Raw genomic sequence first — 27,422 nt, 5'->3', positions numbered from 1 at the left:
ATCTATGGCACACTGATAAAATCTGGCTCTGGATCGTCGGAAATTAGGAGAAGGGTCAATATATAGGAGGTAAGAACAAGTGTTTTCCCAAGCTATTTCCGGGTTCCTCATGTCAGTGTGGATAAACCTTGCCAAAGCACTCCTAACAAGACAATCCACACAGATCAACCCCATCCTTTGTGTACAGATGTCAATAGGTCAGGTTAAATGGTAAACCCAACTTGACCCAACCCTGTAGGGTCAGATTAGGGTTAGGTCTATTCAGGTGTAGGGTTGGGTTAGGGTTTTGATTCTTTAACTCGAGTCAGGTTCAGATTTTGGCTGATCTGCCCTGCCAAGTCATGATACCACTACATATATATAGGATATACTTGTAATATGCTGACTTCTGACTCCATAGACTTAAAGTCTAATACTTCTTTTCATGTTTATTTTGGTTTTTCTTCTTTCATTAATGGAGAAGTGACACCTTAGAACCTAGAAGGCTACAAATCAAATTCCAACATAAATTAATGGCTTATAGTTTTCAAAATGTGTTATAAAAAGTTACAATTGAAAGGAAGTGGGTTAGGTTGAGTCAGTATCAGGTTGAACCTTTTAGGGTCGGATCGGGTTCAAAAATTGCATGGGTTGGGGTGGCAATAACGGAGAGTCAGGTTAGGGTTGAGGCAAACTGGCACCAAACTCAACCCATTGACATCCCCACCTTTGAGAGACTTGAGCTTGATTGCTGTCACCCTCCAATCTTCTGTGCCCCACAAAAATTCATTCTCTTCTATAGCATACGCGTTGCACTTGTCTTCCTAGGTTTGAAAGGATTTCTTCATCATCTTTGTTCTCCAATGATCTTGATGTGCTAATTACTAGCATTGATTCCATTTGAACTTCAACCAAATGTGCATCAAAGCATGTGAAGATGATTGAGAATGAAGGATAAATTAAAAGAAGTTTTCTCTTTGTCCATTTTGTATCAAACGTGTGAAGATGATTGGGAATGGATCTTTTCAGCAATTTATAGGCCAAATGAAAATAGCTTAAGGAGCTTGTTTTGGGTGGAATTGGACGGGGTTAAGGAACTTGCGAGAAACCGTGGGTGGTGGGTGGAGATTTCAACACTACCAGTTTTTCTCATGAGAAAAAAGGGGGAAATAGGGTTTCAAGGGGTCAAAGGGGTTTTGGGGAGTTTATGAGTGGATGGGAGTTGGTGGATATTCCATTATTGGGAAGAAAATACACTTGGACAAATAACTAGGAAGAGGTGATCTTAGAAAAAACTGGATAGATTTGTGGTTTCAGCAGATTGGGAAGAGAAATTTGGCCAACTCTCCATGGAGTCTCTTTCCGCCTGTTGTCAGATCACATGTCGATTTGTTTGGACAGCTGTGGAGTACCTCCTAAACCATATCCCTGTTTAGATTTGAGAACCTCTGGTTGGAAGAGGAAGGCTCTGTGAATCTGGTAGAGTTGTGGTGGTCTCAATTCCATTTTGAAGGATCAGCAAGTTTCCGAATCAGCAAGAAATTAAAATGCCTTAAAGAGAAGATAAAGGTTTGGAGGAAACTAGTATTTAAAGGGGTGGAGATAAGGAAGAAGGACTGCCTGAATATTATATTGGAGGCGGATAAAGCTGAAGAGAAAGGACAAATCTCAGAGGAAGATAAAAGAAAAAGATGGAGTGCCAAGGCAAACTTTGACAAACTTGATTACCAAGAGGAGATGAAATGGAGTCAGAGGTCAAAAAGTTTGTGGCCAACAGAGGGGGATAAAAATACCAGATATTTCCATAAAATGGAAAATGCTAGAAGAAGAGAAAATATGATAAAGAAGCTGGTCATAGAGGGGGAAGTGGTGGAGGAGGAAGAGAAAATTAAAGAGGCAGCAGAATGTTTCTTTTTGAAGATTTACAAGGAAGAATGGAAGAGAAGGCCTAAGGGAGATGATTTAGAATTCAGAAGTTTATCTGAAGATCAGACAAGAAATTTAGAAAGGGCATTCACGGAGCAGGAGGTGTGGGAAGAAATAAATGAAATGGAAGAGGATAAAGCCCCCAGCCCAGATGGCCTCACGATGAAGTTCTTCAAAAATTGCTGGAGTTTTCTAAAAGAGGATATAATGGCAGTCTTCTCAGAGTTTCATTCTTCGGCTACTTTAGAAAGAAGTCTAAACTCCACTTTTATCTCTCTAATTCCTAAGAAAAAAGGGGCCGAGGAACTTAAGGATTTCAGGTCAATCAGTCTTATTGGTAGTGTTTACAAAATTTTATCCAAAGTGCTTGCCATAAGGCTGAAACAAGTCATGGGTTATGTTATTTCAGAGTTCCAGGGTGCTTTTATTGAGGGAAGACAGTTGGTGGATGGGGTTCAAACAGCAAAAGAACTAATTGATTCTCGGATTAGGAGTGGAAGAGCTGGACTGTTGTGTAAAATGGATCTTGAAAAAGCCTAGAATCATGTAAATTGGGGTTTCTTGGATTATATATTAAGGAGGATGAATTTCAGCTCAAAGTGGAGGAATTGGATGAAGGTGTGTATTACAACTCCTACATTCTCAGTTTTGGTTAATGGCATGGCCTGTGGTCACTTCAGGAGTTCAAGGGGTCTTAAACAAGGTGACCCCTTGTCTCCCCTGCTTTTTCTATGTGGAAGTTTTGGGAAAAATGACTTTGAGAGCAGTTTCAGGCGGATTTTTAGAGGGTTTTTCAGTGGGAGAGAACATATTAGAGATTCCCTTGCTGCAGTTTGCACACAACTCAGTTTTCTTCTGCAATGCTTCGTGGGAGCAACTTGATTTTTTGATGGCAATATTATGGTGTTTTGAAGTAGCCTCTGGACTGCATTTGAATGTGCAGAAAAGCGAGCTGGTTGCAGTAGGTGAGGTACAAGAATTACAAAGCTGGGCTGATTCATGGGGTTTCAAAGTGGGAAAGTTTCCTTTAAAATATCTGGGAATGCCTTTGGGAGCCCACTGTAATGCTAGATCTATATGGGAGCCAATAGTGGAGAGGATTGAGAAAAAGCTGGCTGGATGGAAAGCGAGGTACCTGTCAATGGGGGGTCAAATAACTCTAATAAGGAGTGTTATGTCCTCTTTACCTGTTCATTTATTATCATTATACCCAATTTCAGCAGGGATGGCCACTAAGATTGAAATACTCATGAAGGAATTCTTATGGAGAGGTTGGAAAGATGACAAAAAACTTCACTTGGTCGATTGGGGAAAGGTGTGTAAATCAAAAAAGAATGGGGGACTGTATTAGAAGAATTCGAGAGCTGAATTTAGCATTGCTTGGCAAGTGGTTCTGGAGGTTCGGACAACAAGGGAGTGTTTTATGGAACAGAGTAATTCAAGAAAAGTATGGGACAAGAAATGAGGGATGGGATCCAGGAGAGACAAATCAGTCATTTGGTTGCTCAATTTGGAAAGGAGTTGAAAAGAGTTACAGTTCATTTAGCAAGGAAATTAAGTTTGAAGTAGGAAGAGGAACAGGGGTTCGATTCTGGATGGATTGCAGTGGATAAGCAAAAGTGCCTGATTATGTGCATGTTCAAAAGTTCATGTTTGGAGCCCACAGTTTAGAAGAGCTCTAAATGATTGGGAAATTGAACCTCTTGGGCAACTACTTCAGAAATTGTACAGCATGTGAATAGATTTTAATTCAGAGGACAGAAGGGTGTGGACAGCAGATCGAAAGGGTCAGTTTACAGTAAAATCTTTTTATTATAAACTGACCCAAGAGGATGAGCAGGATGTTCCTTGGCATGTAATCTGGAGTAAGTTTATCCCTTCAAAGGTAGCTTTCTTTGTTTGGTCTGCTTATCTGAACAGGATTCCTACAAAAGACAACCTGATTAGGAGGGGAATGGTGATTGGCTCACCTGTTTGTGTGTTATGTATAGGAGTAGATGAGTCAGCTGACCACCTGTTGCAGCATTGCAGCTTTACATACAACATATGGGTGAAAATATTTAGAATTTTTGTTATTAAAAGGTGCCACCTTGCATCAGTGGAAGCTTTTGTAAAAGGTTGGTGGACACATGGTTTGAGTAAGAGAGGGAAAATGCTATGGCAAATGGTCCCAGGAGAAGTCTTCTGGTCAATCTGGCAGGAAAGAAACTCAAGGCTCTTTCGAAGTAAAGGCTGTCAAGAAGAGGAAGTGTGGCAAAAAATAGTTGGGAAACTTCTATCCTGGTCACTGCACATCTATCAAGAAACAGCGTACCCGTAGTTCTCTCTTTCTTTTCGAAAACCTTTTTGTAATGGCAAATGGGATAGTAGTTTAATGTTTATTTTGTATTCCCCATTGTATGGCCTCTGGCTGTACATGGGTTTCCTTTTCCTTTTTTAATGAATCAATACTTTACCTCTTCTCAAAAAAGCATGAAACAAAATCCTTGATTGTATTGGTTTTGCATCCACATTCCACACTTCCTACGTTATCCATGTTGTCCGGTGTTCCATCTTTTTTTTTTAGATCAATTACTCGACATTTTATTAATTAAGAAAGAAGGAAGGTAAATTACATTAAAAACAGACAGGCTGTGAGAGATAAAACCACTTCTCTCTCCCCCAATGTAACCAGATCCTTTACAAATGTGCCCAGAATAATAAGTCTCTCCACCCCTTGTTTGGCCAAGGCATCTGCTACAGAATTAGCAGATCTCTTAACCCCACCCAACAATTATTTCCATATCTCTGGTTAGCCACCTGATCTTCTTCCTTTCATTGTTGAAAAGCCACTGTTTTGACCCCCCATCTTGTAACCAGCTAATCACCAGTTTAGAGTCTCCTTCCACCAAAAGCTTTTGAATGTTCATTAGCTTTGCCCTTTGAATGCCTTCCACTATGGTTAACACTTTCTACTCTCAGGTAATCTCCTTCTCCAACTTGCCCTGAGAACATAGTAATGAATTTACCCTCCTTGTCACTAAATACACCTCCAATACCTGAAGGTCCAGAATTCCCCAAGCTGCTACCATCAAAATTAAGCTTAACAAAACCTCTATTTGGTGGTGACCAAGTGTGATTGATGATTATCTTATAGACTGAAGAATCTGCTACTTCCTTCCAACTTCTTATTAGATCATCTGTTGACACATGAGAGAAGGATGCCAAGGACTTTCAGCCAATGCACCACTTTAATCTTGATTGTTTCAAAGATAACACTATCCCTTTCTTTCAATGAGAAGATTCTTGCATTACTTTCTTCCCAAACAGTCCAGATAATAGCAGCTCTAATGCAATTCCACATTAACCTTCATCTCTTTGTTGGCCACCCAAAGGTATTTGTGTCAAATAAGCTTTGAACATCCACCAGAGGATTCCACCTGCACCCAATCCATCTTCTTCACAGTTGATCCAAGCTTCATTTGAATTAATAACCAGGGGCTCCAAGAGTTCACTATGATGATGAGGGTTGGGCTTGTCAGAATATGTGGAGTTAGGTGAAAAAAAATCACCACTAAAGTGTGAAGGTTTTAGGCGAGTCCACAACAAATGATTGATTCTGAAGCACTGGAAGCCAGCAAAGATGTCCTAGGGCTGCAATCAACATCACATATTTGCTTAAAGGACCATGTTGAGAAGGGCAGGGGGACAATTTCACGTCCACCTGGCCACCTTTGAACAATGACCATGTCCTGACTCTTGTCTGCTGAGTTGGCCATTCCATCCATGGTTTGCAATATCAGCGATAATAGGTGAAATATCCCCATCTTTGTAGGGGCAATTCAAAATATTCCAAGAATATGTTTTCGCTAAAATCTCCAATATTGGCAATATTTCAAATATCATTGGTAAACAATATGTTTAAGATTTAAAATTTTAGAATATCATCAACACTTTCCAATGAAAATCATAATTGTAAAAAACCTTTCCTAAAAGAACAAATGGGGATTCAGTGATTGGAAGATTGTCTTACTATTCTGATATGATCCACTTACTAAATAACTATAATACAAATGAAAATGAAAATGAAAAAGAACATACAACTACAAAAGAGGATTCTCAATCTAATCAAAACACATGGTAGCAGAAGAGGAGAAAAAATCAAGATGATAAGTATATGACATATGTAAAGAAGACAAGATAGCTAAAAGAGTAAAAGGGTTATATACTAATTAATTAGAGTAATTAAAGAAAAAAAAAAACTAATTTCATCTTAGTGATGTAACAAAAGAAGCAGAGGCAAGTGCTAATAAACTGGCCTTTAGAATAGTTGGAAGAGAGCTATGATGTACTCAACTTTGGAACTACAGAAATCAAATTAAACAACGAAAGAAATAAGGAGTTCTACATAGAATTGTACATAACCTACCTCAGGTATCAGTTCAACTTTTCGCCCAGCTGCAATTTCAAATGCACATATTTTCATGATTGCAGTCACTGCATATGCCTTCCAAAATAGAACAAATATATATATAAAAGGTTAATGAAATTGGGGATCAATATTACTTGTAACACATCAACAAAACTAAATCCAAAATTACTCTAACATCTTTCATTGGAAAAAGTCAAACATCAATTCATTATTCCTAGAATCAATGACAAGGCTTATAGCAGCATATTCTATTAAAAAGAAATGTGCAGGTGGGGGAGCCACATGACAGATTATATCTGTGTGAATATACTGTCCTCATACAAGTAACTGTTCTTAAGAACAATTTCTGGAACCGATTTGAATCACCTTTCTATTGACAATCAAAAAACAAAAAAAACAAAAATGAGTAAAGAAAAAAAGAATGAAATATCTTTAGTTCCTCACACCAAATGAAATGATTACTCCTAGAGGTTTTCTAGCCTTTAAATAACATAGCAAACCAAATGAGGCATATTGTATAAATTCTGTTTTAAAGGTTGTGATAGTTTTTAAATATACAGAAAAGTTTGTACTGGACCTTAAACTTTAATCAGGTGCCAGAGAAAAATACAAGCATTTCCACAAAGTTAAACAGTTATATTGGAATCACTCTCCCAGAAATAATATAACTACATCAGAGGTCCCAACGCCCAAGTTCAGACACGACCGAGGTCTATGTCACAGCCTTAAATTGCTACCATATTTCAAGTCAGACCCCCTTACAATTTTTTTCTCTCCATTTCAAGGAAAATGTGCATCACAGGTTGGGATACCAGAACTCAACCATGCATAATATCAAATCATAAGCTTAAAAGCTAACAGCCACACGCTCAAGTGGCAAAGATATAAAGGCATATGCGATCTCAGGAAATTATAATAAAACTAAGGCTGTTGTACTATGATAATAAATTCCCAATTCTACTTCCACTGTGTCTGTATGTTGTGCATAAAAGCGAGAGGGAAACAGAGAGTTCCTACTGTACGCATAGAACAAAATGACACTTAGTCAAATCTCAAGTGCACAATTTACTTAGTCAACAACCAAGAAAGGCCTTCTCTTGTTTAGTTAGATAGATTCCTAATTTCTAATGAGTGAAGAGATATTCCCCAATTCCTTATTTCCTAGGCTCTTTCAGATCACATACCCCTCTTGTTGAATACTAGACGCATAATTAGAAAGCCTAATCCCTTACATTTGGAGAATTGCTAGATGGAAGTGGAAGAATTTGACAATAATTTTCACAAATAGTAGGTTGAGGCTTGGTTTGAAGGGCTGACAAGTTTTGTTTGTGTAAAAAGGCTCCAATGGATAAAAAACAAGATTAAATCATGGCAGAAAGAACATGCTAAATCGGCTACAAGTACAAGGCTGAATGTTTGAGAGTCATTGCTGATATAGATTCCGAGGAAAATGGAAGGTTGGGAATAACTTCAGAGAAAGAAGAAAAAGTTGGCCAAGCATTATGACTCAATAGCATACCAAGATGAAGTTAAATGGGGGCAGAGATCTAGAGAAAAGTGGTTAAAATCTGGGGAATATAATACCTCTTTCTTCCATAAGATGGCAAATGCGAGCAGAGTAAAGGTTCTCAGTTAAAAAGTTTTCTTGGGTAGATGGTTCTGGCAGTTCGTTGCAAAACCTACTAGTCTATGGAGGATAGTGATTGCAGAAAAAATATGGATTATGTGATAATTGGTGGGATGCAGAAGGTTCTCAGTTACATTATGGTTTTGGTGTTTGGAGGGGTATCGGTTAGGGAATGATAGAAGAATAATAAAGTTCTGGAAAGACCCTTGGTAAGTGAATAAGGTTTTGAAAGATAATTCTCCAAAGCTGTTCTGAATATCCAGCAATAAGGAAGCATCACTGCATCAGTAGCAGAAAGTAGCTAACCTGCTATCTTTGCTAGTGGAGGTGGACCATTCAGATCTGATTTGTACTGTTAATCACTGATTTTAAACCTGATATTAGAGGACTGATTCTCATCTTAGTACAAGACAATCCATTCAATGGAAAAAAATGCAATACAAATTGCTAATAAAACCCAGAACCCGCAAATTCTTATGAATACCTTGACAATGTCATCACTTGGGTGTGCTTCTGCCACATCACATAACTTTCCAGTGATATAGGATGCAGAAAACTTTCCATCTGCAGTTCCATATTCCCCCAAGACCCAACAAATTACCTGCAAGTCAGAAGTGTTAAGAGAAAGAACCAATACGTTTCCAGCATTGTTTGCATGCAGGAAAACAGATGAAAGAATGAAACCTAAATAGAGTAAAAAGAAGTACTTGCAGAAACATAGATGGAAGCTTTGGCTCACTAAGAATGCGTAAATATGACTCCACCTGCATCAAACAAAGAAGTCATCAAAATTAGGTAACAGAAGTTCAGAGGGGAAAAGATGAAATGGCAAAAGATCAGAGAAATTGAAAGTACTGCCGTTGTATAAAAATATCTTATCTGTGAGTTGGTTACATATGAAGAGTCTTCAATGGGGTATGATGCTGGACAAAAATGGATAGCAAGTCAAATTGGGGCCCATTTGGATGTTATTCTAAAATATTGGTGTTCATCAGGTTACCCATTTGAAGAATCTCAACTATACTAAGCTTGGGTTTGGGCTCAGGCCCATTCAAAATTTAGAAAATGGTCAACCCAACCCAGTCCAAGTTGAACTCTATTCTAAAATATGGGCGCATTCATGGTTACTATCCCTATCTTGTGTGAAAAAGGTGCTAGTGTAAAACTGTACAATATGCCATCACATTTGTTATCTCCCTCTTTTAGTCTGTTTCTTTTCCTAGAAGGTCAAATATCAATGGTAAAATTTTCTTTCTTCCATGTAATGCCAACACTTGCTTTGATAAGCAGCTTCATGCCAATGCCACTACCTAATATGAAATAATTCTTCAAAAGCACAAAGGTTACAATTCTAGTGCAGTAAGGAAGCTCCTAAAATCAAGCAACAAACTGCTGCTTATAATTTTTCATTAAGGTATAAGAATTACTGTTATATCATGAATGAAGAAAAGAATTCTGAATCAATAATTCATTATAAGAAACTGAGTCAGAAAATATCCTTAACAAGTAACAATTTAACATACTGCAAAGAAAACAAAGTAAATTGCTAATAGGGTACATCCTATCATCTGAAACCCTAACACATTGATCATGCATTAAAAGCATATAAACCGAGTTCAATTATACAATTTGATGTTGAATGAATTTAGTTACATACAGCAGAAGATCTCAGTTGATTATCTGTGCCTTCATCATCATCTCCAAAACCTTCTGCAATTAGACGCATTAGATTATGTGCAACTTTAACATTGACAAGATCACCAGCATGTTCAAAGACTTTATTCATGGTCTGCGAAAAGAACATGATAGAAGTGGCTCAGTGCAAGATCCAACCAGGAAAAAAAGAAGTTTCATGACAACTGAATCAAGAATCTGGAATGGCAAAGACCTGGATAAACCAATGGTTGCTTGGTGCAAATTGCTCTGCTAGTTCAACACATCGAGATGCTATTTCTGTTTTATAGTGATTATCATTAATGCTTATCATGTAATCAATCATACGATCAACTATCACCTCCACATTGGTGGACTTGGTCATTTTAAAGAGGAGTTCAAATGTCTTCCGCTTTAAAGTATCATCTGGATCCTGTTGCAGAAGCATGTATTACAAATCAGAAGAAAGTTGGCATAACTCAATTAATAATAAATATCAAATGTATATGAATAATATTACAAGACTACTTAAGAAAGATGTTATAACCTATAGTGTGTTGTTGGTATCTAATATTGATATGAGGTGTCTAGAGAAGTAAGGGACTGTGCAAGAAAAACAGAAAACTAACAAGAGAAGATTAGAGAAGATTAGAGAAGGAGAGAGAGAGAGAGAGAGTTGCGGCAAGGAGAGTTAAAGGATGAGAGGTTCGAACAAAACCTCCCTCTAACACTAATAATCTTTTATTAAGTTAATCTTTGAGTAATTACAAGAGAGGTCCCTAGTTGGACAAGAAATTACAAAAAAGGAACATAGAAGAGTATGGGCCCAGAATAAGGCCCATTACAGAGAAGAACATAAAGATAATATAAACTAACAGCCTATGGGCCATTTGGCCCATCTTCTCTACACTCCCCTCAAGCTGAGCATAGATGTTAATCATGCCCATCTTGCCAGTGTCATGCTGAAGCCTTGCCTTGGGAAGACCTTTGGTGAGGAAATTTGCCAATTGTCCTTCAGAGGTAATGAATGGAAGACACTTCACCTGAAGAGACTCTTTCTCGAATGAAGTGTCTATCAACCTCAATATGTTTAGTTCTATCATGTTGTATGGAGTTGTGGACAATGTTGATGGCAGCCTGAATATCACAGTACAACATCATTGGCTTGTCATAATCAATCCCGAGTTCTTCCATCAATCACCTTAGCCACAACAGTTCAGAGACTCCATGTACCATGGCCCTGTATTCTACTTCTGCTAAGGATCGGGCCACAACTGATTGTTTCTTGCTCCTCCAAGAGACAACATTACCAGCCACCAGACTACAATACCCTGAAGTAGATCTTCTGTCATCAATATTTCCAGCCCAGTCAGCATCAGTATAGACTTCTAGTTTCAGATGTCCATGCTTGGTAAACAAAATCCCTTTTCCCGGAGAGCCTTTCAAATAACACAGAACTCGTTCTGTAGCTGCCATATGAGTATCTCCAAGTGCATGCATGTACTGGCTAATACAGCTAACAGCATATGCAATATTTGGCCGAGTCATGCACAGGTACAAAAGCTTCCCAAGAAGTCTCTGAAAAACCCTTTTGTCTTCCAACAATGTCCCATCTGAAGCAGACAGTTTGTGACTCATATCAATAGGAGTTGCAGCTAGTCTAGCACCCATCTTCCCAGTTTCAGAGAGCAAGTCAAGGACATACTTCCTTTGGGAGATAAGAATCCCATTCTTGGATCTAGCAACTTCTATGCCAAGGAAGTATCTCAATTCCCCTAGATCCTTAATCTCAAATTCTATATGAAGGAAAGACTTAAGAGCATGAATTCCTGAGGCATCATTACCAATCACAACAATGTCATCAACATACACAATGAGATAGACTGTCAGGGATTCACTTCTCTTCACAAAAAGAGTATGATCTGACTGTGTCTGAGTGTAGCCAAATTTAACAAGTGTGTTCTAAATTTCTCAAACCATGCTCTAGGAGACTGTTTGAGGCCATAAAGAGATTTCTTCAATTTGCATATCTTTCCTTGCATCTCATTTCCATACATTCCTGGAGGGAGAGACATATAGACTTCCTCATGTAAATCACCATTCAGAAATGCATTCTTTACATCCAATTGATAAAGGGGCCAATCTCCAAATAATCAATCCTATACGTCTGTGTGTACCCTTCGGCAACCAGTCTGGCCTTATACCTCTCAATAGTCCCATCAGCCCGGTATTTAATGGTAAAGACCCACTTGCAACCAACCGGATCCTTCCCTTCAGGCAAATCCACCACTTCCCAAGTATCATTTTTGTGTAGGGCATCCATCTCAGATTGCATGGCATCTCTCCATTCTGAAATCTCAAGAGCTTCTGACACAGATCTAGGAATAGGGTTAGAAGCAACTGAAGAGAGAGGCAAAGTATGAAGGAGAAAGTAGGTCATAAGAAAGGTGTTTGGAAATGCAGTGTGCAGTGCACTTCGGTTTTCCTTTCCTAACAGCAATAGGAACATCAAGATCCGGGAAAGATGGTTCCAAAGAGGTTAAAACAGCACCTGTTGTCTCATCTGCAATTGGAAGTGTATGAGGCTCATCTGCTATAAGAGAAAAAACCAGCTCATTCCTGGACCTTTGCCTTTGATACACCTTGGGATTGTGGGTAGGACGAGGAGATAAAGAGATAGGAGCACTAGGATAAGAAGAATGAACTGGTCCTCCCTTAATTCATTTTGTCAGGACACAGGCTCATGAAGAAACTCAACTAGGACAAGGAGAGGAAGAGCAAACACTTTTGACAAACTCTCCCCCTATTGACAATGTCCTTCCTGAGAGGACCCATAAAAAGGAGAAAGTTCATCAAATGTAACATCCATGGAGACATATCGAGTGCCAATCTTTGGATCAAAACAACAGTAACCCTTTTGTGTGGAGGAATAACCAAGGAAGATGCATTTGTGGGTTTTTGGTTCAAACTTATGTCTCTGGGCACTTGGAATGTGAACATAACAGATGTAGCCAAACACACAGAGAGGAATCGGAAAGAGATCATTGTTTGGATGAAGAAGACTGAAGGGGGATTTAAACCCTAAAACCCTGGATGGCATACGGTTTATGAGATAGGTAGCAGTGAGAACAGCATCACCCCAAAATCTTGTGGGAACATGTGAGGCAAGCAAAAGGCTCCTTGCAACTTCAACAATATGCCTATTTTTTCTTTCAGCAACTCCATTCTGTTCAAGGGTTCTAACACGGGAACTTTGATGAACAACTCCCACGTCAGAGAGATACAAGGATAAACTCTTCTCAAAATACTCTTTTGTATTGTCAGATCTGAAAATCTTGATTCTGGTATCAAACTGAGTTAAAACAAATTCATGAAATTGCCTCACAAGTCTTAAGACTTCTTCACGAGATTTCATTAGGTATATCCAAGTGAATCTAGAAAAGTCATCAATAAACTGGATGAAATATCTGTAGCCCCCCATAGAAGATAAGTGGTAAGGCCCCCACACATCAGAGTGCACAATATTAAAAAGTAAAGAGGATCTTTTATTGCTCAAAGGGTAATTGTTTCTACAATGCTTTGATAACTAACAAGACTCACAATTAAGACTGGACACACTGACTCCCTTAAACAATTCAGGAAATAGATGACTTAAAGCAAAAAAAGACAAATGACCCAAACGACAATGACTCAACATGATTCGACTGACAGACTTTGACAAGGTAGATCCAAAGGCAGCATTCTTAAGATGATCAATGCATTGTCCAAGAGTGTCAAGCAGGTAAATTTCGTTCGCTTCATGGCCACTCTCAATCACCTTCCGAGACTCCAGGTCCTGAAAAACACAATGAGAAGGAAAAAATGTTACACAACAATTCAATGACTTGGTTAAGCTACTTACAGATAACAAATTAGTATTCAATCTAGGTACATGAAGGGTGGAGGATAGGAGTAAGGAGTCCGGAAGGGTGGAGGATAGGAGTAAGGAGTCCGTAGCCTTGACAATTCCCTTGCCAGAAATAGAGGCAAGAGAGTCATTAGCTAAGGTGATTTTGTCACGACCAGGAAGCAAATCATATGAAACAAACAAAGTGGAAAGATTGGTCATGTGATCAGAAGCACCTGAGTCTACGATCCAAGGGATCTTAGGATTACCTGAGGTGGTTGCATGGTTAGCAAAAGCCCCTATACCTGAGTGAGCAAATGCAGTGGTGCCTGAATTTTCTGAAGGGTTGGATGATGAGGTCACTCCTTCAAGATGGTTGATCATCTTTCCAAACTTTTCATACTCAGCCTTCATGGCTGCCAATTGTGCACAGGCTGACTCAATTTCAGCATCTGTACCCGTGGCTGCATTTGCACTCCCTGTCTTCCTACTATCATTTTTCTTCTGAAATCGAGCAGGAATAAGTCCGGGATGTAATTTCCAGCACTTGTCTTTGGTGTGCTTTGGCTTCTTGCAATATTCACAAACAACCTCTTTCTTTCCAGTGCCACTGGGAGCCCCTATAACTCCTTTGGGTTTAACCCCCATATTTGCAAATGCATTAGTGCCAACTCCTTGAACCTGTACTTGTCTTCTGCTTTCTTCACTCCTGACTAAAGCATATGCTTGTGATAGTGAGCCACTTTCCTTGGATAGAATATTTTGTTTTGTGATGTCATATTCAGGGTTTAGCCCAGTTAGGAACTCAAAAACCATGTTCCTTTCAACTAATTTCTTATAGGTCTCTGCATCATTGGGAGTATGCCATGTCACTGCCTCTATTAGATCAATTTCTTGCCACAGAGATTCAAGGTGGAGAAATATGCTGCAAGGGATTTCTCCCCCTGTCTCAGATTCTTCACATCACTCCTTAGTTTTTAAGCTCTGGCTACATTCAGTTTCTAGGAGTATGTTTCTACAACACTATCCCAGATTTCCTTAGCCGAGTTCATCTAGAGATAATGCTGACTAATTTGTGGCTACATTGAATTCACAAGCCACCCAATCACTGTGTAATTCTCTTGCACCCATTTCTTATAAGAGGGATCGTCCACTGGGGGAGCTTTCTTGCTCTTAGAGATAAACCCCCACTTTCCTCTACTGCAAATATGAATTTTTATGGATTGTGACCAGGCCAAATAATTGGTTCCATCCAGTTTAACTGTAATTACAGCCAACAAGGAATCAGTTGTAGTTCCCGAAGTATGTCCATATTCAGCAGTACTCTTGTTCTCAATTTCTGAGAAGTCCATTATGTAACAACTTCAATTAGGGTTTTGGAAAGCCTCCAATAGTATACTGATTTTAAATAACTCAGATTGAGTTGAATCAACAACAAACACAACAACTCACAAACTCAGTTCAGGCCTGACAGCCGTGAGAACCAAGTTCAATGGAAGCACTTTCAAGAAGAAGAAGGCATGATTCAGCCTTCAAGGAACAATCAGCCAACCTCCAAACACTATGTATTCTTAGTTCCCAACAATAATTTCCCAAAGAGAACAAAAAATATTCTTAGTTTCCAACAATAATTTCCCAAAGAGAACAAAAAATATAATCCACAGTACTTAAGAGGCCTTTTTACAAACACTATGTATGCAGCAGTCAACACTTCACTGTTAACTAGTAGGAATCACTTCAAGAACACTCCGTATAGGTCCAAGAAGTAGCTGAACTAAAGTAGAGACTCGTACCACTGAGCCCAAACAAGTTTCGGCCACTTGGCAGTCCAATAAGATAAGAAAATAACCTAGAAATCTCTGAGTAAAAACAATCCAGCAACAGCCAAACAGTAGAGCAGATATAGAGGAGTTTCGAGTACTTTAATAGCTCCCCAAATCAGAAAAATAACCCAGCAACAACTCAGCAATAACTAAAGCAACTTACAATCGTATGAATCTCTGACTTGAGCTTCAAATCAGGCTGAACAATCTATCTCTCTGATTCTTCCTGGTCACCGAACTAATCTCCAAGTGAATAGAGTCTTGGACACCCTTCAATGACCTCCAAGAGTCAAGCAAGTGAGTCTAAACTTCCAACCCTAAACCACCCTCATGCAGTCGGCTAGACTACAACCACATGAGAGCCACGCCAAGCTCAGTCCTGCTCTGATTCCAAGTTGAAAAACAGTCCTAGAAGTATGGGACTGTGCAAGAAAAACAGAAAACTAACAAGAGAAGATTAGAGAAAGAGAGAGAGAGAGAGCTGCGGCAAGGAGAGTTAGAGGATCGGAGGTTCAAACTAAACCTCCCTCTAACACACTAATAATCTTTTATTAAGTTAATCTTTGAGTAATTACAAGAGAGGTCCTTAGTTAGACAAGAAATTACAAAAAATGAACATAGAAGAGTATGGGACCATAATAAGGCCCATTACAGAGAAGAACATAAAGATAATATAAAGTAACAGCCTATGGGCCATTGGGCCCATCTTCTCTACAGTGTTGTTGGTATCTAATATTGATATGAGGTGTCTAACATGTTTCTGAATATCTTTCTGGAGTTAATGGAAGTAAGTACTAGGAAAAACATACTCAGTAGTTAAGGTAGAAGAAAGTGGAGATTATTTTTCTTAGGTGGAAAGGAGAATGCTAGAAGAGGAGAGGTTGAAGAGCCTTGAAGATAAAGTCAAGTCCTACACATAGGCTATCCTTCTGATAGGTGAAGATATTATATGGTAATATAAGCGATCTGGCTTGGAAGTTATTAAGGAGCTTAACAAAGGAATCATAGGCGGAAGGATAAATTGGTATGGTATGTTTGTATGTTAGGTTATAGAGATTGAGGAGATTAGGTTAAGGATTTGATAAAGGAGTCTTAGGCCATGTTTGGTTAAATTCTCATTTTTGCTCATTTTCACCAAGAATGAGATTCCATGATGGGCATGAAGAGGAAAAAATGAGAAAGAAAAAGAGAAAATATTGCTGTGAACCAAACGCTTTTTTCCAAAAAAAAAATTAATTGTTTTTGAGGCAAGAATGGGAATGAATTTAGATTTGTTTGGTTACAATTTCCATTCTCATTCCTTTTGAATTAATTTTTTGTGTTATATTTAGGTGTGATCATTTGTAGCCCAGACTGGAAGCCTAGCTCAATCCAAACAAAAATTTTCTAGATTGGGCCAAGGTTTTGCTTTCAGTCTGGCCTGGGCTGCATGGGCCCACATTAATAATTACCCACATAGTGGGTCCTGCAAATAAAACCTAACTTATGTGTTTTATCACTATAATAAATTGGGCCAATTTTAAGACATCATGAACTACTAATTGAAACTCAAATTTAAAAATTACATTACAAAAAATAAGGATCCAACAATCAGCCATAAGTCAATCAATGCAATTATAAGCCATGACAAGAATCAGAAGATAAGACTATTTGTTGTCTTTAAGCCTAAGATTAAGAACCAAATAGTGAAATTGATACAGGTCAGTGCTATCATAATGTGTTGACAAATGCCTGATGCTCTTGACGCCTTTGAGACTTTGACAGTTCTTTTTCCAAAACTTCCTAGATGAGCAAGAGTTGGAGTTGCTAATGGTAGATCAATAAATGCAAGTATGTTTCTTCAACAACATGAAACACCGCCTATCACACCAAAGTGGTTTGGATAAAAAAATGAAATTCCTGCCACTTTAACATGACAATCTCAAACCCACTTGGCTGATCTGTATGCGTAAACATGTGTTCAGGTTACCCAAAAAAAGGTGGCCTTGCATTAAGAGCCAAACAAAATACAAAAGAGATTGGAATTGTGGTGCCATTAAGATTATGAATCAACTTTAAGAACCTATACTCAAATCATTAGAAGGAGAATCATATGCTGCAAACCAGAAACGAAGTATTACTCTGTGCGTGCCAACCAGATGGCCCTGCTTGCAACTAGAAGTTTGGGTGCTCCCAACCTAAAATCAGAGTTGGAATAGATCACATGCGAACCGCTTCTAGCAACTAGAAGTAGATGGCCCTGCTTGCAATTATCGGAACCCTAGCACCAATTAAAGGAGGGGCTCAAGCTTGGGTGCTCCCAACCTGACCTCAAAACTATTTTTCCTTGTCTTTAATTTCTATAGGCAAGCTACCAAATTACAAACTAAACCTGAATCATAAACTAACAAGAAAACAACTCACACAAGATAACAAAGAACAATAGAAAATAAAACAGATACAACTTCTTAGGACTTGCTGAAATCTAGACATCTGAACAAAGTTTGGAAATAGCCCAGAGAATAAATTCCTGTCCATATGGCTCTGGTGTTTTGGTGTTGAGATCGATGCACTTTAACAAGAGTAATTGCAAGTAAATATGGTGTTCGCTTGTAATGCCACTTTCAACCAACACACTGTATAGCATTCTCATTCAACCTTGCTCTCAAATAACCATTAGGATTGATGTCCATGAAACAACATATCCTTCCATCATTCTTTCAAACACCTTATGAGCCTCCAGTAATTTACCAACTCTCAGATAACTAGAAATCAAATTATTATCTACAAACATCACAGGAGATCTTAAATATTTTACAATGATTACATGTAATCTTCTTAGTTCTCTCACAGCATAAGACAACAAAATCAAGGAAGCAAACACATCAGGATCCCTCAACATAGAATCAGATAAATTGGCTCCTGGGTTTTGTCTAGAATGGGGAACATGGTAGAGGTTTTGTAATTTGTTGAAAACAAGCGATTTTGACAAGAAAATGTCAAAAACAATGATATTTTATGAGATTCTTGTACTACTTATAGTTTGTCCTAATCTTTTTGAAGACTAATAAAAGGCATTTTATTAAAAAGAAAAAAAGGTTGCAAAGTAAGAGGTGACAAGCAGGCACCTCGACAATAATTAAAAACCATTAAAAACAAACTAGAAACTGATACAAATCTGAAATTCAAGTACATTCCACAAGATCTCCCCCAAATCTGATCTGATAATCTGTTCAAACTCTGGGATCACCAGACCGACTCAGATGAAATGCCCAACTAAAGCCACCAATGCCTCAGTAGTTTGAAACAACACCTCCTGACAGGTCAACTCTATTGGTTAAAAGGCTTCTGACCATGTTCTCACCAGAGTTCTCTTGTTTCTCTTCCTCAATCTCTCTAATACAGCTTAACAACCCCATCCTTCTCCCCTCACCAAAGTTCTTTTTTTTATAGATAACAAGAAAATTTTATTGAAAATGAAAAGCTGAATACAAACTAAAGACAGGTGTCAAGATAACATAACCAGACCCAACAACTACTTCATCTAACCGCCTACAACAAAGAAGAAATCAAGAAAGAGAAACATGAGAAAGCACAAACACAGAAAACACTGCACCAGCCAATCAGATCCTATGTACAGATCAATCTTCTGCCTCATCAAACTCTTCTGGACCTCCTTCCTCATCCCAAATTTCTCCCCCTAACTCTTCCGGAACCTTTCTCATGCTTTCCAGCTTCCTCTTCTTCTCCATAGCTTCAAAAGCTCTTCTAGAAAACTCCTCCCCTCCTAAAAAGAACAAATCCAAGACTTGCTAATTTCCACCTCTCTATCAACTAGAGTCTTCCAAGTCCTCTCCTCTTAACTCTGTTGCCTTATCCCCACCATCACTTGACTCACTTCAGCAGAAACCTCTTTCAAAATAACATCGGACCAATTTGTTTTTTTCTGAACCGTTATGCCCTTTCAACTCCACCAAAGGGGAAACCTTTCCAGGCCCTTCGGAAGAGGGACAACTCCAAAACACTAGTTCTCAAGACTCGAGGAGTTATTTTTTACCCCTTTTTCTTCTGTAAATTCTTTTATACTTATTGGTCAGTCCAGCTCCCACCAAACCATCTTTCAGTCTTGAAAATACCTTCGTAACATGAATCACGTTAAGTTTGTTTGAACCATTGGCCTTCTTAGGAATCGCCGGGACCTCACCACTTCCAACCAACCTCTTCTCCTTACCCCTACGACCCTAATCCAATCCCAATCTTCCAACAACCACTTCGGAAACCTCATAATCAACACCATTCCTAATTAACTTATCTTGGAGGTTCGAAGCAATCCTGTTTTCTCCCTCAATTTCTCAAGAGCCACTTCCTACCTCAATGATGGCTCCTTCCTCCCCTTCCTTGATTTTGGTAACCGTATTATATTTGTTAGGAGTGGTAAGTTCATGGTAATACAATTTTTTTATGTGGATGACATGGTATAACATGCAATGATATGACTTAAATTTCAAGGTTGAACCATTGAAGCAGTATCTAGCTACAGGGTTTGAAATAAAAGACCTTAGGGAACTCAAGTATTTCTTGGGTATTGAAGTGGCAAGATTAAGAAAGGACATTTTCATTTCTCAAGGGAAATATGTCATTGATTTGTTGAAGGAAACAGGTAAGCTTGGTGCACAACCAGCACACTCCCATAGGTCCCGATCATAATCTTTATAGTAGCGAGAGTGATGTGTTGACGAACAGAAGGATGTATCAACAACTACTGGAGAAGCTATTACCTCACCAAATATTTCCTCTTCTGTAAGTGTAGTAAGACAATACATGTATCAGCCACAGATGTCTCACTTGGCTAATGTAGAAAGGATATTTTGATACCTGAAGGGTACTCCTAGTGTTTTTTTTCATCAATAACAGAAACTTTCATTAAGAATTAAAGGCATTTACAACGGTGGCTAGGGGAGGGGTAAGCTTTCTTAGCCCATCCCTAGCAAACAAATACAATCCAAATTACAAAATAGCCCAAAACAGTGGTTCTCTTCCCACCCCTTGTTTAGCAAGAGTATCCACAAATGAGTTAGCATTTCTTTTTTACTCATTGTAACTGAATCTCCACACCTTGTACTAGCCAATTGAACATTCCTTTTTCGTTAGCAAACTTTCAAAGACCAATCTTTTCTTTCTGTAGTCATCCTATAACCAGTTTTGAATCCCCTTAACAATGAGCTTGTGGCATCCTAGCTCCTTTGCCTTTTTCATTCCTTCTAGCACAGTCAAGACATCAGCTCAAAGTGAATCGCCTACACCAATAGGACCCACGAATAGGGAATGACATTCCCATCCTCATCTCTGAAGGTTCCCCCAATTCCAGAAGGTCCCGGATTACCTTCACAACTCCCGTCAAAGTTCAGCTTGTTAAAACCAAAGGCTAGAGAATACGAAAGGGGACTCTAATCTTGGTTTTAGTAGGAGCTGAATTATCCACTTCCTTCCAATTGTTTCTCATCATATCTGTGGAGATATCCTCAAACATTTCCATAGATTTCACCCAATGAACCACTCTAATAGTAGCTGTTTCAATAATGAACTCCCTATTCCTCTCATTTTCATTAAAAATCCTTGAATTTCTTTCCTCCCGAACTGTCCAGCATATGGCAGCTCTGACACATCTACAAAGAATTCTACCCCTCTTCTTTGGCCACCTGAAAAGGAGGAGGCAAACAAGCTTTGTACATCTGGCGGAGGCACCCATCTGCAACCAAACAAAGAGAAACCATTACCAGATATATGAAACAAAAGAGCAAGAAATTAGTGAGGGATAGCAGCTCTCACCATTTGCCTTGCAAAGGATACACCAATTAGGGGATAGGCACCAATTGGGTCTTTTTTCTCTAGAGCAAGTCACTAGTGTTACATCTTCCCACTTTCCCAGAAAGGCTTCCCAACAAAAAGCACCAATCCTTAGGGGAATCAGTTTACCCCAAACTTCCAAGACTGGAAAGTCAAGACCCAAACTATCAAAGGGTTGTGTCAAGGCCTTAAAAAAGGAGGCACAGGAAAACTCACCAAAAGAGGTCAGAGTCCAAATCCGACTATCCTTCCTCAGGTCTAAAACCATCCCACCCAGGATTTGAGTTAAGGCAAAAACATGATTGACTTCAGCATCCCTAAGATTCCTTCTAAGACCCAAATCCAAATCAAACCCAATAATTGATTCTGAGGGTACCAAAAAGGTGGACATAGGCTCATTTTTAAATAAAAAATGGGAATACAGACTACAGAGAAGGAAATTGTTCTTTCAAGATCACATCCCACACCCAAATATGTTCCTAAAATTTCACCATGTTCCCAGAGGATAAATCATACCTGATGAATGGCAAGAAAGAAGGAAGAATGGCATGTATAGATTTCCAAGGAGAAGATCGTGTAGCCCTAGCTATAATTTCAGCATCCTAGCCATTTTCCATTTGCCCATGAATTTTACAATCACCTTAGCCCATAATTTATCCCTTTCCATTGGCATCCACCACAACCATTTTCCGAGTAAAGCCTCATTCTTCTTTTGAATATTTCCTATACCCAATCTGTCCACTTACTTTTCGTGACCACCTCCCACCCAACTCTATGATCTCTTTTCTCTTCCCTAGGTTCTCACAAGAAATCTCCCAACACTCTGCTCACTCCTTCCATGATCCTAAAGACAAGTAAGAAATAAACCGGCAAGTTGATCAAGGTAGACCTAATCAGTGTAATCCTACCACCCAGAGACAAGTAATTCCTCATCTAAGAAGCAAGCCTCTTAGTAAACCTATCCACCACCGGGCTACAAAAACTAACATTTCTTGGATTATCCCCTAAAGGCAGACCCAAGTGGTTTATAGCCCACTCCGAGGCCCCACACCCTAGAATTTCTGCCCTCTCTACAATCTCTCTCTCATCCATATTGAACCTCACCACACAACTTTTGTCAAAATTCACCTTTAAATTTAACATTTTTTCAAAAAGTTGTACCACGAATTTCAAATTCCAGACACAACTAATCTCCTCACCCTTAGAACAATATAGTATCATCAACAAACTGTAAATGGGTGATTGGTACCCTATCTCTGCCCATCCTCCATCCTCTCACTAAGTGTTTCGAATCAGCCCTAGTTATTAGTCTGCCCAAAACTTCAGCAATTAAGGTGAACAGAAATGGGGAAAGGGGGCCCCCTTGTCTAAGACCTCTAACTATAGGGAAATGGTCAACCACTGATCCATTCACCAGAATAGAGTAGTACAAGAATCAATACAACCTTGGATCCACTTGCACCATTTTACCCCAAAACCAAAGTTCTCCAAGACCTATAGTAAGAAGGACCAATCCACCAAGTCATAGGCCTTCTCTAGATCCAACTTGCACACAACTTTTCTCCCAGTTCTTTTCATGTCCTCAACACATTCGTTGGCAATTAAAATCTGATTCGTTATTTGCCTAGTACTAACAAAGGCACCTTGGTTCTAGGAAATGAGGTGATATATGGGTCATCATGGCATCTAGGATAGAAGCCTAAACAAATATTGGGTTGGATCTATGGATGGTAGGTAATATATGGTGGATAGGAAATCTACATCTGGATAATCCACATTTGTAGGTGGCAACATTGTTTGTTAAGAGGAGTGAGAAGTAACCTGTGGTTGCTAGGTCGAGTTCTGAAACCAAATATCATGCAATGGCTCATGCAGTTTCTGAGCTATTATTGGCAAAGAACACTTATGACTTGGTTGAAAGTTGTTTTCGAAGAGTAAATGAAGTTATCTTGTGACAACCAGGATGCATCAACATTTCCAATAACCCAATTCAGCATGACTAAACAAAACACAGAGGTCAGTAAACACTTTATCTGAGAGAGAGTAGGTAGTAGTAAGACCTGCTTACGTTTTATGAAGTCTACAAATTAATTGGCTAATTGCTTGACTAAAGGTGTACCACATTAAAAATGGAAGATAGCTTGTGCAAGTTTGGCATGTATAATATTTATGCCTAGCTTGAGGAGAAGTGATATAGGGTGGCTGTTTAGGGATATGTTGATCCATTTCTAATTTATTTACTAATTGGTGGAAATATGTAATTATACACATTTTTACTATTAGGTTAAAAACCTAATAAAAAGTATGTAGTGTTGACTTTTTTGCCTCTAAAACATTGTTCTCCTCTCTTATTTCTCTCTTCTTTTCTTCTTCTCCACTTTTCAATCTTATTTCACACAAATGAACTTCTATCATTTCAGTTGCTGATCAAAAAGAACAAAGGAAAAGGAATGTTTATGAGTTCATTCTAAACAGATACAATAGCAGACCAAATAAAGACATTCTAGTCAGAGACCTCCTTGAACCACAACAGCCATCTAGGTTCTAATATAGCATAGTATGTTTATGAGTTCATTGTAAAAGAGATGTTTCAAAAAGTTTTGACTCTCACCTCTAGGCAGTCAATCACAGCCAGCTGGTGTTCTTCAGCAATGTCTGGATTTACCTTCATAAGTCTACGAAGGGCATCAATGCCTAAATATTTTAGATTATGATTGTCACTCTGCTCATGAAATAAAATGTATTAATGATATTAGTTTTCACACAGAAAAGGTCATGAGAACAATAACATAAACTGGACCTCTGCATAATAAAACCATCAATGTCCCTTTCAATTTCAGAAAGCAAAGGGCAAACAGTAGATTTAGCAGACCTTCAGAAATCTAGAAGTAACTTCAGCAGCAGAATCTAATAATTTGGGGCTTGGATGTATACAGGAAACACAACAAATGCACTCATACAGGACAGCATTTCCGATGTTGCTTGATGAATCACACTTCCTGAATATGTCACCAAGAACTGTATACATGTGTTCACTTGCTTGCTTATCACCACTGCCCAGCAATGCCAGAATTTTCAGTAACCTGATCTGCATGGCATAAAGTACAATTATTGAACAAGTAAATAAAGATTACAAACCTTGTCCCTGCTTGGATTGCTTAACTTTTTCCAAACGTTTTCACATCTCCATAGAACTAAGACAAAAATATTAAAGCAGGAAATTTAAATATTACATTTAAAATTAGAAAAAAGAAAAAGATACATATTCCTCAAATATCTACCTATCTATATAATTTGTTGAAAAAGAATATTTATGTTTTCTTCTAATAAATCCTTTTTGTATTGCCATATTGGCATTTGTTATTTTTGCAGGGGTGGTGTTGTGTTCTCTTCTTCTATTTTCATAGTGATTTGAGGTACACTAGTTTTCCCTCAAGTCTCTTCTAAAACAAAGGTCCCACCTTAATCCCGAAGGAGAGAGTGTACCCATTATTGATACAACTTCCCCTTTAAGATTAGAGAGGGCAAAAGGTTCAGAGAATTGATTTTTTAGAGGTCTTTCCCCTAAACATAGGTCTTCCCAAAACCAGATTTTATCACACCTTCCCACATCAAAACAGTGGAAATAAGAAACAAAGGGTAAACCTCATGATTTTCTTTCCAAGGATAAGCTGAGGAAGAGTAAGGAGCTAATTTAAAATCCAAGCCATTAACCTCCATACCATGAATGCTTTCAATAACTTTGTGCCACAACTTGTGTCTTTCAAAGGGAAATCTCCACAACCATTTCCCTAGCAAAGCAATATTCCTAAGTACAATGTTCCCTAAACCTAGGCCCCCATTCTCTTTTGGCTCACAGACCTGTTCCCATTTAACCAAATGGTCCTTTTATTTCCTCTCCCGATTCCCACAAAAAAGTCCCTCATAGATTTCTCTAGTTGTCTAGCTATCCTAGTCGGGATATAGAAAGTGGATAGGAAATAGGTAGAAGGTTTGGTATTGTTACTCTAACCAAGGTGATTCTTCCTCCTAACGAAATATAATTCCTTTTCCAGAGAGCCAGTTTCTTTACAAACCTCTCTAGCGCTGGCTTCTAGAAACCATCAAACCTAGGGTTTCCCCCCAAGGGTAGACCTAAGTAGGTTAAGGGCCAATTCCTAACCTCACAACCCAGCACTTCCACAAATCTTATGAGGACCCCTTCTTCTAAATTAATTCAAGCAATTCCACTTTCATTCCAATTGATTCTCAACTTTAAGATACTCACAAAGTTAACAATCAATAACTTTAATTGTCTCACCCTTTCTAAGTCAACATCCTCACAAAGCAGAATTGTATCATTAGCAAATTGAAGGTGGGATACAACTACTTGATTTATACCAATCCTCCAGCCCTCTAAGAATCCCTGACCATCCTCACAAAACAGAATTGTATCATTAGAAAATTGAAGGTGGGATACAACTACTTGATTTATTTATACCAATCCTTTAGCCTTTAAAGAATCCCTGACCACCCTCACAAAACAGAATTGTATCTGTAGCAAATTGAAGGTCGGATACAACCAGTGTTTTAAAAGCGTAAGGCACAAAAAAAGTGCAAGGGCCAACTTGTTCTTGAGGTGCAAGGCACAAGGTGAGGTGCGCCTTTTTGAAGCAAGGCACAAAATTACAAAAAACAATGCTAAAAAATAAAAAAAAAAATGTCAAAAAATTAAAAAAAAAAGCCAAAAAATTTAAAAACAAATCAACAAATATTAAACATAATGTTAATAAAAAATATAAACTTAAATTTTACTAAAATACATAAACATAACATGTAAAGTGTATTCAAATGAAAATTATTTGCTTCTTTGTATGGGAAGCCTGTCTCCAGAAAGTTAATACTTGTGATCTCCTATAGAAAAAACTTTTGGGAAGACGCTCCATTTCTCCTCATGTTTGTATTTTATGTCTCAGTGAGGGTGAATCAGTAGATCATATTCTTCTTCATTGCGGCTTCACTCAAAGGATATGGTTCCACTTCTTGAATATGGCAGGGTACAGCTCGGTTTTTTCAAAACACATTATGGACAACTTGAATCAATGGCAAGGAATAGGGCTTAGCAAAAGGGGTAAAGTCTTTTGGCAATCAGTGCCTCATGCAGTAATGTGGGGCATTTGGGAAGAAAGAAACATCCGTATCTTTGACAATAAAAGCAGAACCTTGGGGGAGTTAATCTCAGATATTACCTATCGTTGAATCCTTTGGGCGGTGAATTCAGCTCTGTTTAAAGGACTGTCAGTCAATAATATTACCAGAAATATCCACCCCCCCCCCAGCAAACTCCCGTGAGGCACCCGTTTCCATCAGTGATGGTGTGATAACCCTTAATTTTGACGGTTGTGCCTTAGGCAGTCCAGGCTTTGCAGGTATTGGTGGTACAGTAAGGGACGAAAGGGGCAATATCTGCTGGACTTTTAGTGGTCCAATCGGTTGGGCCGACTCCACAAAGGCTGAAGTGATGGCTGCTCTCACCGGAATCAGGATAATAAAGAATTTGGGAATTCAGAATTTGATCATTGCAGGTGATTCAGCAAATACAATAAAATGGCTAAGAGACAAAAAGGGGGCCCTTGGAGACTGTAATCACTATCTGACTGGAGCTTGGGATTTTTTGGATGGTTTGAATGCTAACTTAGTTTGGATTCCTAGGGAACACAATCATACTGCAGATGGCCTAGCTAAATTTGGTGTGTATTTGGAGGATTTGTATAGCGACAAGCTTCCTCACTTTGTAACTTGTAGGGGTTCCCCCCTACTTTGTATATCTCCTCTTGTCCCCCCCACCCTTTTTTTCTTAATAAATTCTGGTTAAATTTTCTAAAAAATAAAATAAAAGCAAACATATAAAGATTTTCAAGCATGTAAAACCCACAATCTCTTTTTTTCATTACCTCAAGCAGCTAATGTGATGTAAAACATATTGCATTCTTGATTCTCTGAGTCACCTTTGTACCACACCCCTCGAGGCAAGCCCGAACAAGTCCATGTTAGGGTCTTAAATTCTTATTTCTCACATAAGAATTAATGATTTTATAATTTTAATTGCCTTTCAAAAAGATATCTTATTGGAATGAATGAATGAACAACATTAGCAAATAGGGGTGCACCTTTTGAAAGGGGTGCACCTAGGACCTGGGTGAGGTGCATACCCTAAAATGCGCCTCGCCTGTGCACCTAGGTTTACCTTTTAAATCACTGGATACAACTACTTGATTTATACCAATCCCCCAACCCTTTAAGAATCCTTGA

The 27,422-nt window shown here is 38.6% G+C and overlaps 1 protein-coding gene across 1 annotated transcript in view; it reads right to left on the bottom strand.

The window, feature by feature from the left end:
• The window catches only part of LOC148874543 (Adaptin family protein), a 62,123-nt gene that overhangs the window by 17,990 nt on the left and 16,711 nt on the right, over nt 1-27,422 (bottom strand). Inside the window, exons 3-9 of the mRNA XM_088963749.1 lie at nt 24,004-24,219; nt 23,743-23,853; nt 9,832-10,029; nt 9,601-9,732; nt 8,651-8,707; nt 8,428-8,544; nt 6,314-6,391 (exon numbers count right to left, since the gene is read on the bottom strand). Of these exons, the coding sequence (XP_088819875.1) occupies nt 6,314-6,391; nt 8,428-8,544; nt 8,651-8,707; nt 9,601-9,732; nt 9,832-10,029; nt 23,743-23,853; nt 24,004-24,219 (909 nt within the window). The remainder of the gene's footprint in view (nt 1-6,313; nt 6,392-8,427; nt 8,545-8,650; nt 8,708-9,600; nt 9,733-9,831; nt 10,030-23,742; nt 23,854-24,003; nt 24,220-27,422) is intronic.

Source organism: Nelumbo lutea, chromosome 1 (genome assembly GCF_056320005.1).
Source record: "Nelumbo lutea isolate HS-2025 chromosome 1, American lotus-T2T, whole genome shotgun sequence".
Lineage (NCBI taxonomy): Eukaryota > Viridiplantae > Streptophyta > Magnoliopsida > Proteales > Nelumbonaceae > Nelumbo > Nelumbo lutea.
Note: the sequence above shows the minus strand (reverse complement) of the source record. Positions and strands in the feature narration are given on the sequence as shown.